At 31.8% G+C, this 18,498-nt stretch overlaps 1 protein-coding gene across 1 annotated transcript; it reads left to right on the forward strand.

The window, feature by feature from the left end:
• Window positions 1–544: 544 nt before the first annotated feature.
• LOC134726508 (splicing factor U2AF 50 kDa subunit-like) lies at window positions 545–12,737 on the forward strand (the record flags this gene model as incomplete). The annotated part of the gene is made up of 11 exons (XM_063590913.1): window positions 545–735; window positions 1,141–1,253; window positions 1,888–2,024; window positions 4,105–4,221; window positions 4,593–4,731; window positions 5,173–5,252; window positions 7,077–7,199; window positions 8,334–8,420; window positions 8,923–9,043; window positions 9,711–9,814; window positions 12,473–12,737. Coding segments are annotated over 11 exons (1,344 nt in total), but the record flags the coding sequence as incomplete, so codon positions are not given.
• Between the last annotated feature and the right edge of the window lie 5,761 nt (window positions 12,738–18,498).

Below are 18,498 nucleotides of genomic sequence, written 5' to 3' on the forward strand. Positions count from 1 at the left end.
TTTCCTAATAAGAGGGAGAAGATAAGAAGAGATCAATAAATGAAAAAAAACCTATTTGTCTGATCAAAAACCTACAATACCATGATAAGAAAAAAAAAACTACAAAGTCAAAACACAAAAATTTACAACCCGTCACATAGTAAAATTAAAGGTGCTCTATTTTTCAGTAATTTTCTGTGCATATCAGTTAGACAGCCACCTTCATAATACAAGGCACAAAAATATATCTTGAAGTCAACATATATTTGAAGAAAAGGAATAATAACATTTCTTTAAAATTACAGCGTTAGAAAATTGCTTGTGATGGAACACTAATAAATTCTTATAGTCAAAAGTCCAAAACTCAAAAACGTTTCAGGCTTTTAAGTCACATGTTTGAATACACCAAACCATTGCAATGTCTTTTGTGTTCAAAAATTAATGTTGTATCAGTTTATTGTTTTACATGGGTCCTTAACTACCATGCATATTGAAATAATATTAGATATAAAACACATTTGACAATCAACACAGACCAATCACATGATCTCTCAAAAATATCTAAAATACTGTACTTCATGAACTAATTTATAAAAATGTAGAACCTTTATTTAATGTATTAGCAGGAGAATTTAAAGAGGAAAAAGCTCCTAATAACAGAAGAAGATCTAGATCACGATCCCCAAGAAAACCACGATCAAGAAGTAGGGAAAGAAAGAGATCAAGGTCTAGAGAAAGAAAAAGGAAATCAAAGAGGTATTCTACACGTTTATATTCATTAAAAAGTAAACATCAAGGTCTAGAGAAAGATAAAATAGATGGGTAACATTATAACTTGCTGTTAAAGGATTTAAGGCAAAGAAACTGAATTCCTAGCTCTTAATCATTTTTAAAAGCAATTATAGCAACCTTCGAGCTCCCAGATTCTTCAAAGTAATCAGGAAACTTTTTAACAGGTTTTTTAACTTGTTTATTTTAGTATGTTATTATTTGTCATAATGAAACCTCATGGTTAGAAACCTAGACCATCTAAATACTAACTACATAAATGAATAATTTGCCTAAATGCTAAAATTCTCTTGAGGTAAATATTTTGCATCACAGAAAGACTCACTTCCAGAGTTATTACATGTTTTATATCATGCAATAATTTTATTTTAGTCGCTCACCACCCAAACCAAAGCAAACTCGTAGAAAGAAGCCATACAAATACTGGGATGTTCCTCCTACAGGATTTGAACATATGTCACCTATGCAGTACAAAGCCATGCAGAGTATGTATTTTGTTTTTTAGTTGTAACAGGTTAATGGAAGATGTACAAAAAACCTTCATAAAACTGACAGAAATTCTGCCTTCATAGACCCGAATCATGAACATCCTTTGTGTAATACATTGCTTTTGAGTTACTTAAATACAACATTTTCATCTGCTGATACAAAATAAGTTAAATAATAAACAAGGAATGCATTTAAAAATACATTGAATGTGAGAGAACGTACAGATGTTGATGAAACAGATTACAAACACATACCATCATGACCATAGTAGATATATGTACTAAAGACAGAATAGGTAGACCTGTTTTATCATCTGGTCACCATATGACTTTGGTTAATGATATTTCATACTAACAATTCTAAATCGATAATAGAGTGAAAAAATCTGTATTATGCAAATACAAATGGTACCTTAATCTGTGATATTTAAAAAAAAACATTATTTTATAATAGTTTCAGGGTTTTTAATAGCTAATGTCAATGGTTCATGCATTTTGTGAGTAACCATCAGAAAATTTCCCAAAATATTTGAAATAAAACGAGGAGTTTTAAAAAAAAATGGTTGTAAAAAAACATTTAAAAAAACTACTGTGATATGTTGTAAAACCGAGCTTGCTTGATATATTATAGGTGCTGGACAGATTCCACAAACAATTACTGTACCAAATGTCAACCTGACAAACACAACTGTACCATTTGCTGGCAGTGCTATCAGTAGACAAGCTAGACGTCTCTATGTTGGTAACATGCCTTTTGGTGTTACAGAAGTAAGCTATATTCTTTTTTGTTAAAGTACATTTCTTAAAACCAGTTTGTAAACTTTGGTTTTATACATGAAAGTGTGTCTTCACTAACAAACTGTATTTTTCAAAATGCAAGGGTACTTTTTAAAGAAGAAAAATCAGAGAAACAAGGATTCTGATTTTTTATGCCAGCTGCCAATTTTGTCAAAGGAAGACTCATCATTGACGCCTGAATCAGAAAAGTTGATGAAACTTCAGGTCAAATTAAGAAGATTTTGATAGATCAATTTCTCTGCTTTTAGATACATTTAAAGTCAAGCTACAAAAATTAAAAAAACAAGAATAAAAATACAAAAATAAGTGCTACTTAGTAGTAATTGGTATGTGACTTTCTCTCTTATCTTTATACAGTAGACTCCACCTATTCAGATATTGGCTAAACGAATATATCGGCTATTGTTATATTATTTCAAAACACCAAACCATTCCCTATATGTTTAATGTTAATAGCATCGTGTAATCGAATATGGGATATAAGAATATATCGGCAAATCGGATAGAATATTCCTGTAATTTTGTTTAAAACCATGTACACTTGGATATTTTCAACGTTTTTCTGACAGGAAATGGACCCGGAAGTTACGAATTAACAATCTTGCCGACATGAAGATTTTGTTTTTAATAAATAAAAAGGATCTTTTTATTATTAAATTGTTGTCTTTATTCATTGGTTTCCTTTGTCATGTGAATTACATGACCTTTTACTTCAAATGGTTTGAATCTATTTATAAATTATACAAGACTCTGTTGACAAGGGAAGTACGTTGCTGTTGGGAGAATTTTGATTAAACTAAAAATGCTCATAGAATGTAAACTGAATGTACCTACTTCTGAATAATTTATTGCAATATAAATATAAATCCCTTTTGAAAAAAGAAATCCGACTTTTGTCAGTTCTAAATATTTTTTCACATGTTCAAGATAACCATGCATGTGTCATGGCCGCCATATTGGTTTGTTAACAAATTTGTGAAGAAGCCTCTAGAACCATGACCTAAACATGCGTATTGTTTTGCGTTTACTTTTCTACATCGGTTAGAGGTATAGGGGGAGGGTTGAGATCTCACAAACATGTTTAACCCCGTCGCACTTTTGCACCTGTCCCAAGTCAGGAGCCTCTGGCCTTTGTTAGTCTTGTATTATTTTTATTTTAGTTTCTTGTGTACAATTTGGAAATTAGTATGGCGTTCATTATCACTGAACTAGTATATATTTGTTTAGGGGCCAGCTGAAGGACGCCTCCGGGTGCGAAATTTCTCGCTACATTGAAGACCTGTTGGTGACCTTCTGCTGTTGTTTTTTTATTTGGTCGGGTTGTTGTCTCTTTGACACATTCCCCATTTCCATTCTCAAATTTATATAAATACTCTTCAGAAAACGTAAACTTTATGCAATAATATTTTATCAATCATGATTATTTTCATAAACTTAAATTTGATTATTTAAAGAAATAAAATTATAACAATTACGATTTTAGCTTAGAGATTCTACACAGACATGCTTTGATCTATTTATAGCCCAATTAGGTTACCTGTGTGAAAATGTAAATAATGGATAATAATTTGTTTACTAAACAAATAAAGACAAACTATGGATGGAAGATAATAATTCACAACAATATTTCAGGACATATTTGATTTATTTGAATAAATATAGGATTTAGAAACTGCAAATGTAAACAAGTTTAATCATTACATAATCAGCTGATATTTTTTTACGCAAACATTGTGGTGATGCAACTGATTAAAATCACCTCCAGCTTCCTCTAGTCCTTTCACATATTAAAGTATTGTCAGGGTTAGTAAGATCTCTGGATTAGATCTAATTATAATTGCAGAATATTCAATGAATTTACATTCATCGTCTAATTGAATATATCGGGTAATCGAATATTTTTAGCTGACATTTTGGGTATCCGATTGGCCGGAGTCTACTGTATAAAGATATTTATCGATGTAATTTTTGTTATATAATTATGTTTTGCTCTTATGAAAAACCTGATATCAGAAATTTAGAATTAAACCAACTTTTTATTTTCATACAGGAAGCTATGATGGATTTTTTCAATCATCAGATGAAATTATCAGGTTTAGCACAAGCTGAAGGAAACCCTATTATTGCTGTACAAATTAACTTGGATAAAAATTTTGCATTTTTAGAGGTAAGAAATAGAAGTTGACTAGATAATTTTCTATTGATTACTTATGGCTTGTTCAAATGTCTTACAGTCAAATGTAATTTACTGTTTTTTCATCTATGTCTTTTAATATCGTCCTTCAAAAAGATAACTGTCCTGATAAAATCCTGAAATAATTGTGGAATTGTTTATTCCAAAAAAGAAGGAACCCTGATTTATTTGTAAAGATTACGAAATATTTTTTTTATTTAATTTGAAAACCAGAAGTATTATTTCTATAACCACATTGACTTGGTTGTTGGTCAACAGCTGACCAATCAACCTACCAAACAAAAAAACACCAATTCAGCACTTTTATCATTTGCGTAAAAATGTACCTTGAAATTACTTTTCAGTTCCGTTCCGTAGATGAGACAACACAAGCCATGGCTTTTGATGGTATTAATTTTCAAGGTCAATCTTTGAAAATCAGAAGACCCAGGGATTATCAGCCCTTACCTGGAATGTCAGAAAATCCTACAGTGAATGTACCAGGTATATTAGTTCATAGATAAGTCATGTGATATATAAATGTCCAATGACAAAACGGTCAAGAAAAATGATTAAACAAAATTCTACAAAATGTTTCACTCGTCTCAACATCTCAAATAATGGAGTTGGTATAATCATAAAAATAATGATGATAATGTGGTATGACAGCAAATTTGATGACTATTTACCAGTTTTCAAATGATGAGTATGTTATTTGTAGGCGCTGTACAACTTTCAACAACGTACAAAACCCATACATTTTACTAAGCTGTAAAAGGTAATGTCGAGACAAAATGGGAAACATTTAATAGAAAAACAAAGTCCTAATTATACCCCCGCTGTTTTACCTCTGTCTGTCAGTCTGTCTGTCAGTCAGTCCTGATATTTATTGAAGACTCTTATACTAGTTATGAATGAAGTAATAAGAATTATTTTTGTTTACAGGTGTGGTATCAACAGTTGTACAAGATTCACCGCACAAAGTATTCATTGGTGGATTACCTAATTATCTCAATGAAGATCAGGTAGGGTTTCTCTCAGAAAGTCGCGTTTGTTTACAGGTAATGTGATTACAGGGCTCTCCATGATGGGACATCAAAAGCTGTCAGAATTTTGTTGAAATTTGTTCACAGGGTCAGCTGGCCAAGTGTTCCAGTGCCCACCAAAACAGACTTTCAATCTAAGTTTTTTTTTTGCGAACAAAAATTCATTCTATCAATATTATCTTTTGGCAGTATGTAAATCTCTTTCAGGAATTCTTTTTTTCAGCCAATTTATTAAATAGTATCAAATGTTATGTGTTAGGGTCAAAATTTTGTTATTTTTTTGCAGCAGTTCTTTTTCAGGAATTTGTCTTTTACAGGATTTTTTTTTTATCAATGTGAAAAAAAAACTGATAGTGTAAATACATAATTCTGATAATTTATTATTTTATAAAAAAAAATGGTGGCTATTAGATATGATATGTGAAGTCTAAAAGAACATTTTTCTGACAGTGAATGTATTTGTAAAATGTCATGATTTGTTAGCTTGTGTCGCTTGTTTTTAGGCTAAAATTCCTAACCACTGATTATTCAAACCCTTGCTACGCACCAGTCTAAATTTGATTTTGAATTTATTCTTTTCAAAGAATAAGTTCAAAATTTTTGTAATTTGTTGAAAAATTAGAATTAAGTGCATTTTTTGGTTGTTTCTTTTAAAAAGTTTTGATGTACCAAAAGAGATTTTGGATTTACAAAGGCTGTCCTGCTAAAAGCTGGTGACACAATGAATTAATTTGGATGCTTTGTAAACACATACTGATCTATTTTCTTGTTTCTTCCCCCTTTGTTCTTAGCATAGGGGAAGAGGTTGAGTGGTAAATATGATTATGAAACAGCCAACAAAAGGCAAGTACTTATATGTGGCAAATGTTCATAATTCCATCAGGTACTAGTTGAGGTGCAGTATACTGAATTTTGAATGGATCAGTGAACCATAAAAATTCAAGTCCAAGATTTTACAAACAAAGGATGTTGCATCTGGATTAAAGAAGGTGGAATTAAGCAAATTAATTCAAATATATATATGTATGATTTTTTCTGATCTTATTCTAAATCTCCAATGGAAGTTGTGACCCATGTTAATTTCAGTTGAGAATTAAGACCAATCCAATCCAAAAAAAATAAACTTGGAAATATGTTTAAGCTAAAAAAAATCCTAGTACATTATATATCTTTCAGTATAATTATCTCAAGTCAAAACTTCTTATATTTTATTTCTGGACTTGTACCTCAAATGGTTTGATTTTTTGGGGTCTATCTACCTTCTGTTAATTTAATGGACAACTCTTGATCCAAAATATTACCAGCTGTCATTTCTTTTCAAAATAGAAAAGAGTGTTATCAAATACCACTTTTAAATAAAAAAAAAGAATTATGAAATACTGGTGAGTATAAAACTTCAAAACAAAAATTCTATCCAACAAAAGTGTAAAGAAATTTAAGCAATTGCTTTGTCTTTTAATAAGTAATGTTAAACTTTATTCCTAATATTTTACTTGTTCTGCTTTAAATTCTTCTTCAAGAAATTAATTTAATAAATTTTCTTCAGTTCGTACATAAGTCATCAAAGTAAAGATCAATAAGAGCTGGTCTACAAAACATAGATATAACTTAGGGAGGGCACTTTAAAATTTCAATTATCAGTGAGTGTTTACATTTTCTGTTAAATAAATGGTAAGTGATATTCTGAAATTGCTTTTATAGGGCTACCCCATTTTCATAGTGCCTTCCCTGGGTGTCATGTATGTTTAAATTGAACAGCCATTAATATAATTCTGGTTTTAAGTGAAACTTTTTCTATTTTAGGTAAAGGAGCTGTTGACTTCATTTGGACCACTGAAAGCCTTTAATTTGGTAAAAGACAGTGCTACAGGACTCTCAAAAGGTTATGCATTCTGTGAATATGTTGATGTCAATATTACTGATCAGGTATGATATGTGTAGTGGTTAATAAATTCAAATAACTTCCCTGAAAAACTATTGCTATAAAGCTCTACACTTATAGTAGTTTTAGCATGTTCTTTTCAAAATTTGACTCATTTAACCAATTTTGAAATTCTTTATTTGACAATTGGTCAGTCACCCCTATAACTTTCAACATCTATCATTTTAATGAAATAGAAAATTTCATAAAATCATCATAAAAGAATACAAAAAAAACTTGTTAAAGCCAAAAGAGTATCAATTATAAAACAGTATGCATTTATGAAAGAGGGTACACAATATAATTGTTATCACTCCTTCTGTTTTCATTTATTGGGCCATTTAAATGCCCTCATATATTTGACATCCTTGTGAACCTACACTACTTTTTGTCCCACAAACAACATAGAATTACTGGGTGTCTGTCCTGTCTTGTAAGTGTTCTCACATTTATGAATTTGATGAAATTGAAAATATCTGCTGATCAAAAGTTTTGAAAAGATTATACATTTTTTGTCAGATTTATATGAAAATTTGTATTACTATATATTATTATAAGTTCTGATGTATAAAAATCAGTACCAATCAAAAAAATTGAATGAGTTATGCACATTTGAAATATATATTATATTTCAAAATTGCAGTTATCCCTCTTATCAGTTCAATTTGATGCCAGAACTTTATTAAACTAATATCATAGGTTTATACCAGCAATGTCTCTGACAATTTCTAAAATAAATTCTGATCAAATATTATTAACACATTATGTCCTTTGGAAATCAATTATAATGGAAATCCCATTGCACTTGCTCTGAAGCCTTCATTTCTTAAAGATATTTTTAAAAAGTCTTATAGAACAAAAGACAAGGTCCCTTGTACCTTGGGTAGATGAAATATGTGCAATGAGGGGACATTGGAACTCTTGAATGAAGTTGAAAAGAGATATTTTGCCTCAATATGGTGAAGTGTAATTCTACATTGTTGCTGTTTAGGGGTACACATCAAATGGATTCTTACATTTTAACAAAGAGGCAAAGATACCAGAAAAGCTATAATCAGTCACTAGATACCAAATAATCTTTATTAAAGCAATGACTAGTTCCTCTATTTTGTTTAATGATTTATAATTGTGTTTTTCAGGCATGTGCTGGATTGAATGGAATGCAGCTTGGTGATAAGAAGGTCATAGTTCAGAGAGCAAGTGTTGGTAAAATGAATGCACAAATGGTAAGATTGCATTATATTTTTTCTGGGTCACATAATTTATCTAAAGCTTAAATGACTCAAAGCAACATTATATTATCTTGTACAATATCTTTCCTATCTGCAAGTAAAGGAAGACTTGTTGTTAGAGTCAATCAGGATAACCTTCACAGGAAATTTCAGATCAAGTTTTCTCTCCAAATTTATAGTGTACTAAGTAAAAATTTGTTAAATGGAATCACCTTATTATTATTAAGGAAATCCTTCAAAAAATCTTTGGAAAAATTCAGTAATAGATTTACAATTAAGTCCTTTAATAGTTCCTTGGTTCTTTTTCAATAAATGAGTATACCTACATTCATCCAATGACAGAACTGTAGTTATCTGTATACATATAGAGTAATAATCTTGTGTTTATTATGAAAATAAGTATAAACCTGTTTCTTGGTTATTTTTGCACTGTATAATTAATATTTTGTGGATTCATTATTATTTGTGGTACATCATTTTTGCAATCTTTTTATAGCCTGTACAGTTACAAGTACCAGGTATTAACCTTTCCCAAGGAGCTGGACCTCCAACAGAGGTGTTATGCTTGATGAATATGATAACACCTGAAGAGCTGGAGGATGAAGAAGAATATGAAGGTACGATTTACTTTATCTTGGTGCAGAAGCAATACACCTTATTGCTTTTTGTTCACCATTACTTGACATTGCAAAGGTTCCTGCAAAATTCTGACATCATAAAAAACATTGATTCCACAATTGAAAAGTGATTGTTGTATTATGTCAATAGTTCAAAAGGCCCAGTTTCTTGGGTTAAGCAGCCCAGATTTCCAAATAGCCATAATGGTCTATATAGAATACAAAACTTCATAATCATAGCAACATTTTATATTATATGTTCATTCTGTTTACTGTAAGTAAACTTGAAATAAATTTCTTGTAATAATATGACAGCAAAATTTGAAGTGATCTTGTGGAAGAATGCTCTCAATGAATGCAATATGTCCTAGGTCTCAGACTACAAAGCTGGAATTATATTCATATCAAAATCCTGAAAATGCATTTAATTTGCCCTTTGATTTTAGACTGCTATCCATTATCATTATTGTCTGCCAACAAAGTTACAGTACATGCAGAATGCACATTAATATTCATACAGTTAAAAAATCTAAGGTTTTGTCTATATTATTCCCAAGTATTCGTTTGTTATATATTCACAAATACATACAAAATATCTATGGTTAATGCCTTAAAGTATTAGAATACAGAGATTTTACTAATGTAAGAAATTCTTTTTAACTAACAGATATTTTGGAGGATGTCAAAGAAGAATGTGGGAAGTATGGTGTGGTGCGGAGTTTGGAAATCCCAAGACCAATCAAAGGAGTGGATGTTCCTGGATGTGGAAAGGTAAGCTTTGTGTTGTGTTGTCATTTATTAAGCTGGTGTACACATATTTAACTGTTGATGTGTATGATAACCAGTGTTGGGTTAAGAAAAAAGGGGTATACCACTTCGATTATCAAAACAACATGAACAAAAACTTTTGCTATTCGTGACACTATAAGTACCTTAATGGACAACTTTCATTGAACCCTGGATACGCCCCTGATAATTTTTAGCTCACCTGGCCCGAAGGGCCAAGTGAGCTTTTCTCATCACTTGGCGTCCGTCGTCTGTCGTCCGTCGTGGTTAACTTTTACAAAAATCTTCTCCTCTGAAACTACTGGGCCAAATCAAACCAAACTTGGCCACAATCATCATTGGGGTATCTAGTTTAAAAAATGTGTGGCGTGACCCGGTCAACCAACCAAGATGGCCGCCACGGCTAAAAATAGAACATAGGGGTAAAATGCAGTTTTTGGCTTATAACTCAAAAACCAAAGCATTTAGAGCAAATCTGACAAGGGGGAAAAATGTTTATCAGGTCAAGATCTATCTGCCCTGAATTGGTAATTTTGAAGAAATTTTGCTGTTTTTGGTTATTATCTTGAATATTATTATAGTTAGAGATAAACTGTAAACAGCAATAATGTTCAGCAAAGTAAGATCTACAAATAAGTCAACATGACCAAAATGGTCAGTTGACCCGTTTAGGAGTTATTGCCCTTTATAGTCAATTTTTAACCATTTTTCGTTAATAAAAGTAATCTTTTACAAAAATCTTCTCCTCTGAAACTACTTGGCCAAATAAATCCAAACTTGGCCACAATCATCTTTGGGGTATCTAGTTTAAAAAATGTGTGGCGTGACCTGGTCAACCAACCAAGATGGCCGCCACGGCTAAAAATAGAACAAAGGGGTAAAATGCAGTTTTTGGCTTATAACTCAAAAACCAAAGCATTTTGAGGAAATCTGACATGGGATATAAATGTTTATCAGGTCAAGATCTATCTGCCCTAAAATTTTCAGATGAATCGGTCAATCGGTTGTTGGGTTGCTGCCCCTGAATTGGTGATTTTGAGGAAATTTTGCTGTTTTTGGTTATTATCTTGAATATTATTATAGATAGAGATAAACTGTAAACAGCAATAATGTTCAACAAAGTAAGATCTACAAATAAGTCAACATGACCAAAATGGTCAGTTGACCCGTTTAGGAGTTATTGCCCTTTATAGTCAATTTTTAACCATTTTTCGTAAATTAAAGTTATCTTTTACAAAAATCTTCTCCTCTGAAACTACTTGGCCAAATTAATCCAAACTTGGCCACAATCATCTTTGGGGTATCTAGTTTAAAAAATGTGTGGCGTGACCTGGTCAACCAACCAAGATGGCCGCCACCGCTAAAAATAGAACATAGGGGTAAAATGCAGTTTTTGGCTTATAACTCAAAAACCAAAGCATTTTGAGGAATCTGACATGGGATAAAAATGTTTATCAGGTCAAGAACTATCTGCCCTGAAATTTTCAGATGAATCGGTCAATCGGTTGTTGGGTTGCTGCCCCTGAATTGGTAATTTTGAGGAAATTTTGCTGTTTTTGGTTATTATCTTGAATATTATTATAGATAGAGATAAATTGTAAACAGCAATAATGTTCAGCAAAGTAAGATCTACAAATAAGTCAACATGACCAAAATGGTCAGTTGACCCCTTTAGGAGTTATTGCCCTTTATAGTCAATCTTTAACCATTTTTCATAAATCTAAGTAATCTTTTACAAAATCTCCACTGAAACTACTAGGCCACATCTACTACTGGGGTATCTAGTTTGAAAAATGTGTCCGATGACCTGGCCATTCAACCAAGATGGCCGCCACGGCTAAAAATAGAACATAGGGGTAAAATGCAGTTTTTTGCTTATAACTATGAAACCAAAGCATCTAGAGCAAATCTGACAAGAAGTTAAATTGTTAATCAAGTCAATATCTATCTGCCCTGAATTTTTCAGATGAATTGGACAACTGGTTGTTGGGTTGCTGCCCTCCAATTGGTAATTTTTAAAGAAATTTTGCCGTTTTTGGTTATCTTGAATACTATTATAGATAGCGATAAACTGTAAACAGCAATAAGGTTCAGCAAAGTAAGATCTACAAATAAGTCAACATGACCTAAATGGTCAATTGACCCCTTAAGGAGTTATTGCCCTTTATAGTCAATTTTTATCAATTTTCATTAATTTGGTAAATTTATGTAAATTTTTACCAAATATAGTTCTCTGTTACTAATGGGCAAAGTTCATGATAGATATAATTGTAAGAAGCAAAATCGTTCAGTAAAGTAAGAACTTCAAACACATCACCATCACCAAAATACAATTTTGTCATGAATCCATTTGTGTCCTTTGTTTAATATGCACATAGACCAAGGTGAGCGACACAGGCTCTTTAGAGCCTCTAGTTATTGTTTTCCTAATAACAGTTCAATAAATTTAGAAATTTGAGGTGTGACTAGAGCCAAAACAAAACAGTGTCTAAAAATATTAATGTTTACATAAATATATACTGCCCTTCCCCTCAAAAGAGAAAAAGAATTGTTTAAAGATTGGATAAAATATGTGTCAGTTGACAAATATTGAACATGTGTTTATTATTTTTCCTAATTTTATCTATATTTTTGTCATTGTAGATATTTGTGGAGTTTAATTCTATAATTGACTGTCAAAAGGCACAGCAAGCATTGACAGGAAGGAAGTTCTCCAACAGAGTTGTCGTCACCTCATACTATGATCCAGATAAATATCATCGAAGAGAATTTTAACATTGTTTGTCCCATAATAACTTTTAGTCATCATGTCTTAATTAAATGTACAAATTGAAATGAACTTCATGTTTTATTTGTTTATAAATATCGATTTTAATATTAAATCACCTAGCCATGGGCTATTTCAGTTTTTCTCCATTTATTATCTTTTGATTTAAAACAATTCTGATATCATAGTTTTGTCAGTTAGAAGATGCACTAACTATTTGCTAGAAACCGTGTAGTGTTGCTTATAACCTACTTAAGTTTACATAGCTGATTTGATTGACTTTTATATAGTTTTAAAAAATAAAATTGAAAATAAAACAGGAAGATAAAAGAGAAAACAACCTGACCAAAGAGCATATAACAGTCCAAGGCCTGAATGGGTGTGTTGCTAGAAAATTCTGCACCCTGAAGCAGGCTGGAGCTGGCATCTAAATAAAAATGCGTACTTGGTCAGAAGAAATGGACATCACATTAAACTCCAAAACATAAATGAACCAAAATTTCAAAAACATACAAGACTAACAAGGCCAGAGAATCCTGTCTTAGGACAGACATAAAATGCTGTTAGGTTAAATATGTGTGAGATCTCAACCCTCTTCTTGCCAATGAACACAGCAATATGCACAGGAAATCTCAGTTTAAAAGATGTCCAATGTAAGCACAATCCCTCCCGTTAGGGGATGAGTATGATTCTATCAAAAAAAATACAAGAACATAATCTGAATCAGGCCAACAATTTGTTAAAAAAAGTGTTTAGTTCTGATGCAAATTGACCCTATGAGTTAATTAAAAAAAAGTCAACTTTAATCAGTTGACAACAGTATCATAATTATTTTCCTACTATGTAAGTTTGTTTAAAGTTTGGTTAGCTTTTGAGTTGCATGACATAATTTTTGTGCTTTGCATAGAATATAACCATATTAAATTGATGTGGATACCTGAACGTATGATATGTCTGCACATTAATTTATATTTACGAATAATATCCTTATGTATTGATGATAAAATTTTGTGATATGGAAAACCCTGGTGTAATAATTTTGAGGCAGTAACACAACTATTTCTTGCATTTAAAAATCGAAAACATTGTTAGCCACATAAATTAATGAAACAAGTTGAGATATATATAAACACCATAAGAGGGTGACAACAGAACTTTACCATCTTAAAAAAGGATATTTAATAATAGTGACATTAATTTACTACACTTCATAGCATGTTTGTTTTGCATCACAGTAAGGGAGCTTTTAGTTACAGTAAATTTACACACCACCTTGAAATATAAAATCAAAGCCTGAAAGGCTGTAAAAGCAATTGCTGCCATGTTTATGTTTTGGGGCCTTTTTTTCATCCACATATATTTAAGAATTAAACATGACAGGAGTGTTGTCTAGTGAGAATGAAGAAGGTTTTAAATTTATATCAATTAAAGACTTTAGCAGAAAGTCATTTTTAATATGTTTTATATTTCACAAGGAGACAACACGTTTACCAGGCTAAAGTTGGGGTCAAATATACATGTGCTGAAACATATAACTCCAAGAGAAATTATTATGGATAATCCCCTAGTAGTGTTTGTAACTGGGCAATAATTGCCTTTATTGATTTAATTTTCATAATTAATTTAAATTTAACACTTCAGTTAAAACATTTCAACTTTCCAGACGCAAATGTTGAAAAACGGGAAAGAAACAAAATATATTACAAGACATAAACATGTAAAAAATAAATATATATTTCAGCTGACTAAAAGTATTTTCATAATGTTACTTTGTCATCATTTCTTAAAAACTAAGTCCCAAACATTATTGCTCAGTTGATATGTGTCATCCTCATGCGGTACGATATAACTATAATTTCCATGCAATCCCGAAAAGAGGGGCCATCACAGACAAACATGACATTAAATCGTCATTATACGAAGTTGCTTTGATATTTATCCAATTTTCAGGAAACATTGTGAAAATGATCTTCAATATTTCGAAAACTTGTGAAATAAAATTGCAAACACGGTGGACCGTCGAGGGTCAACAAACGTAGTAGACTCGTCCATTGGAAAGACGAGGATAATGGTTTCATCATTTGTCATTCATACCCAGTTTTGAATATGATATCCAAAAAGGATGTACTTTTTTTTATCTATGAAACTAGAAAATTCCAAATTGTAAATATCTCTTCATCTGGACTTGGCATCTATCACGTTTGGACGGGTCCATTTCATTAGTAAGGTGATCGATAAATCTTACGGAGTTATGACAAAAAAGGAAAACAAACTTATTGTTGTATGTGTTTTTAACAAGGGTTTCGTTCCTCTAAATTATTTGCGCAAACAAATCAACAAAATAGGTCAGTTAACTTTGTCTATTTTTAGATTACAGGTAATCATTTGACACTACGTATAACCTGATAACCTGTGTAGTGATTTTGATTTTACGATAAATTTATGAATGAACGACAATTTTATGAATGAACAAGAGCACTTGACCTCTTTCTTAAAAAAACACCAATTAAACATATAAAACCGTATATTATAAAAGATAATTCAGTCAAATTTTCAATACTAAATCAACAACTGAAATGATTCCATATTTTGTTGAAACATCGTACGAACGGAAAACTGAATCGCAGGTATAAAAATGCATTTTTTTCACTCGGACGTCTATGTTTTTTGATAGTCAAACGGTTGTCCCCCTAAATACAAAAATACATCTACAAGAACGTATGCTGAAACTTCTTAAATCCACTAACGTTTTTCAAAAGTTTCAAGCTATGTATTGCATTAGAAAACATACATAGGTGTTTAAGAATGACAGACCAGGAGCCTGTTTAACAAAATACTATGGCTTGATCTGGGCGGAGTCTCTGATCTAGGTCACAAAGATGGCCATACGCGACGGCATGAAAGCAATTGCTTTAAAAAATCACCTTGTGATGCAGCTGAGATACAGCAACAGCTATTGGCTTCAATGAAATAAAGACCTAGACTTTTCTTGTCTCAGGATAAGACATCAAATGCCAATATCAATTATTAGGGACCCGTCACTAGCCCTATAGTGATCAGTATGTCCATCCGTAACTAAATGTGTCCACTCTGTTTCTAGATTCTGCTATATCATGCTTTATACTTGTTATGTACCATAACTAACACCAGAGAGTGTGTCACAATGTCTGTACAACTTCCTTGGTCTAATGTCAAGGTCAAAAACTGGTTTCAGTTGACAATGTCGGTCTGTACCAAGTTGTGGCTTCTCTATATCTAGAAAACTTATTTCATAATTTATACTTGACATGTTTATCAACCAACACCAGAGAGTGTACAATTTCTTTGGTCAAAGGTGAAGGTCAAAAGTTTTGGTTTCAGCTGACAACCTATGTCCTATGGTAAAGATGGTGTTCGCTCTATATCTTGAGAACTGTTATGATTTCTTTTTTACTTGACATGTATATTAACCAACGCACAAGAGGGTGTGTCGCAATGTATGTACAACTTCCTAGGTCAAAGGTCAAGGTACAAAACTGGTTTCAGTTGACAACCACATTTTCTATGGTAAAGATTCACACATATTACCTTTAATTATGATAGAGTGAAGCAGTCCACAGCTTTTAAGAAGAATGGTGACGGCTATATATATATATATAAAAATCACTTTTAAAGTATAATGCATTGTGAAAACAAATATTTCAATCAATGAAGTTCCAGTCAAATATTCTCATGAATATCTTTTTATAGATTTTAAATTAGATACACATTTTACTAAGTTTGATACAGACTTCATATGCAAAACGTTTCAACAGAGGCATCATTATGGAGTTGGCGTCAAAAGAGACCCAAGACTGCATCATGGAATACATATACTGTGGATTCCTTATCATTTGTTGAATTCTAATTTTCATGGGTTTCGTGTGAACAGGTAAACCACGAATTGAAATGTTCACCAAATTACAAATTTTCTATATGCTTTGTATGCAGAGATTTGCAAAACCACGACCTCAAATATCCACGAAAAACAAGCTTTCCTCAACCCACGAAAATACATGAAACCATAGTAGTCCGGAAAATGTCAGAAAAACAAAATTCAAACCTCTTAGAAAAACTCTATTAAATTGATGTCAAAATTAAAATTAGAGATTAAAATGATTAATGGTGGTAGAGTGTAAAAGGCCATACATAACCCGTGACACAATGTCCATGAATATATATGTTTTGGATTTTTGTTGTTTATTTAATCAAAAAAGTTTGAAGTTATTCATTAATAACCTATCAAATAAAACCCTTTCCAAAATAAGTGTTATCAATCATGAATTCATGTGCATCAATGAAATGGGTAATTTTGAAATTCATTGTAAGGTGTAATCATGATTACTTGCCAATGTAACCATTAATTACATCAGTAACTTTAAGAAATGGTGTAATCGTTAAGTAATTTAATAAATTACGTTGAAAGTAATTAGACCCATCCATACCCGTAGCCAGGGGGGTTCGGACGAAACCCCCTCTTGAAAACAAATAAGCACTGTTAAAGTCAATGTTCTGTTCGAATTGTGACTGTTAAAGCCGAGTTTGTGGGTCCAACGACCCCCCCCCCCCCCCCACTCCCTTGTAAATTCCTGGCTACGGGCCTGCGGCATCTCTGGTGGTATGTCTCTTAATATACTCCAAATGTAATTTACAGTATCTTCCAATGTGTGGTTTGAAGCGTTTCTTAATCCATTTGCTTTAGTTCTAACTGTCTTTCTACTTTTAAATTAGTACAACTGTTATCTGTTAAATGGGTCTGGTTTGATGCATTTCTCAATCCAATCTAATTAAAATATGTAGTAGAACAAAATAAGAGATCAATCATTTTAATTCGATTGTTCTCAAATTGACAATCCAACTGCCGTGATTTGTCTCTCATTCCAAATGATTTATGTGTCCCCAATGCAACTGCTAGGGATTGCCTTTCAATCTAACTGTTTGGTGTGTCTCTTAATCCGATGGTTTACAATGCTGTGTTTCTCGATGTAAGTGTGTTTTTTTTTTAATTTTACATCTCTCAATCTATCTTGTGTGGTGCGTTTCTCAATTTAACTGTTTTTTTTTTCTTTTGTATCTAAAAAAACCATCAAAAAACTTATTTTATTGGTTTGTCTTGTAAGTCGACTGTCTGTATTATGAAAGTTGGAAGTTCAATGAGATGTGCCATGACAATGATGTTCTAAGAATGGAATTGTCATTTGTAGTGTTAAGAGTATTACGAGTTGCTCATGTAAGTATAAACCGGGTGGAAATTAAGTGAATGTATCAGTTAGCCCAGCAATTGAATATGATGCTTTTATATGGGATACAAAAGACTTTGTATACATTCTGGTTATCAGCGTGAAATTAGTTTTATTTTTCTGGAAGTTGGCTGGAAAGTATACACAAGATGCTTCAGTTGATAAATGGGAGATACGCATTGGTTGTACCCAGTGGCCATAATGGTAGTTGTCAGATTCTTGTGTAGACTCTTAATTGTCATTTTTTTGTTAAAAATACGATATACGTCATAAGTAATTAAATTGTTGCATATTTCTCTTGAAAAACTAGAAAACCAAGACTAGCAGGTTTAGGGAATCAATTTCTGTGTGATGAGTTTTCAGTCATATCCATCGCACATCAATGACTTAATTCTTTTTAGTTATAACGTGTAGCTTAACAGTTCAAATTAACATACGATATATAGATTAAGTCACATTTTTCAAATGTTTTCCAATTTTTGACAATTTTTTTCTAGATGTTTACCGCTAAGTATAAAAAGATACTGTATAAGATTTTAACCTATTTCTTATTTTTTTAGTGCCTATTGTTGCACTTGTAACTGACAATTTTTTTGTGCTCATATGGTCATTTTTGTTTATTAAGTATGTTAGCAAAAGTCCGA

Source organism: Mytilus trossulus, chromosome 7, assembly GCF_036588685.1.
Source record: "Mytilus trossulus isolate FHL-02 chromosome 7, PNRI_Mtr1.1.1.hap1, whole genome shotgun sequence".
NCBI classification, from domain to species: domain Eukaryota; kingdom Metazoa; phylum Mollusca; class Bivalvia; order Mytilida; family Mytilidae; genus Mytilus; species Mytilus trossulus.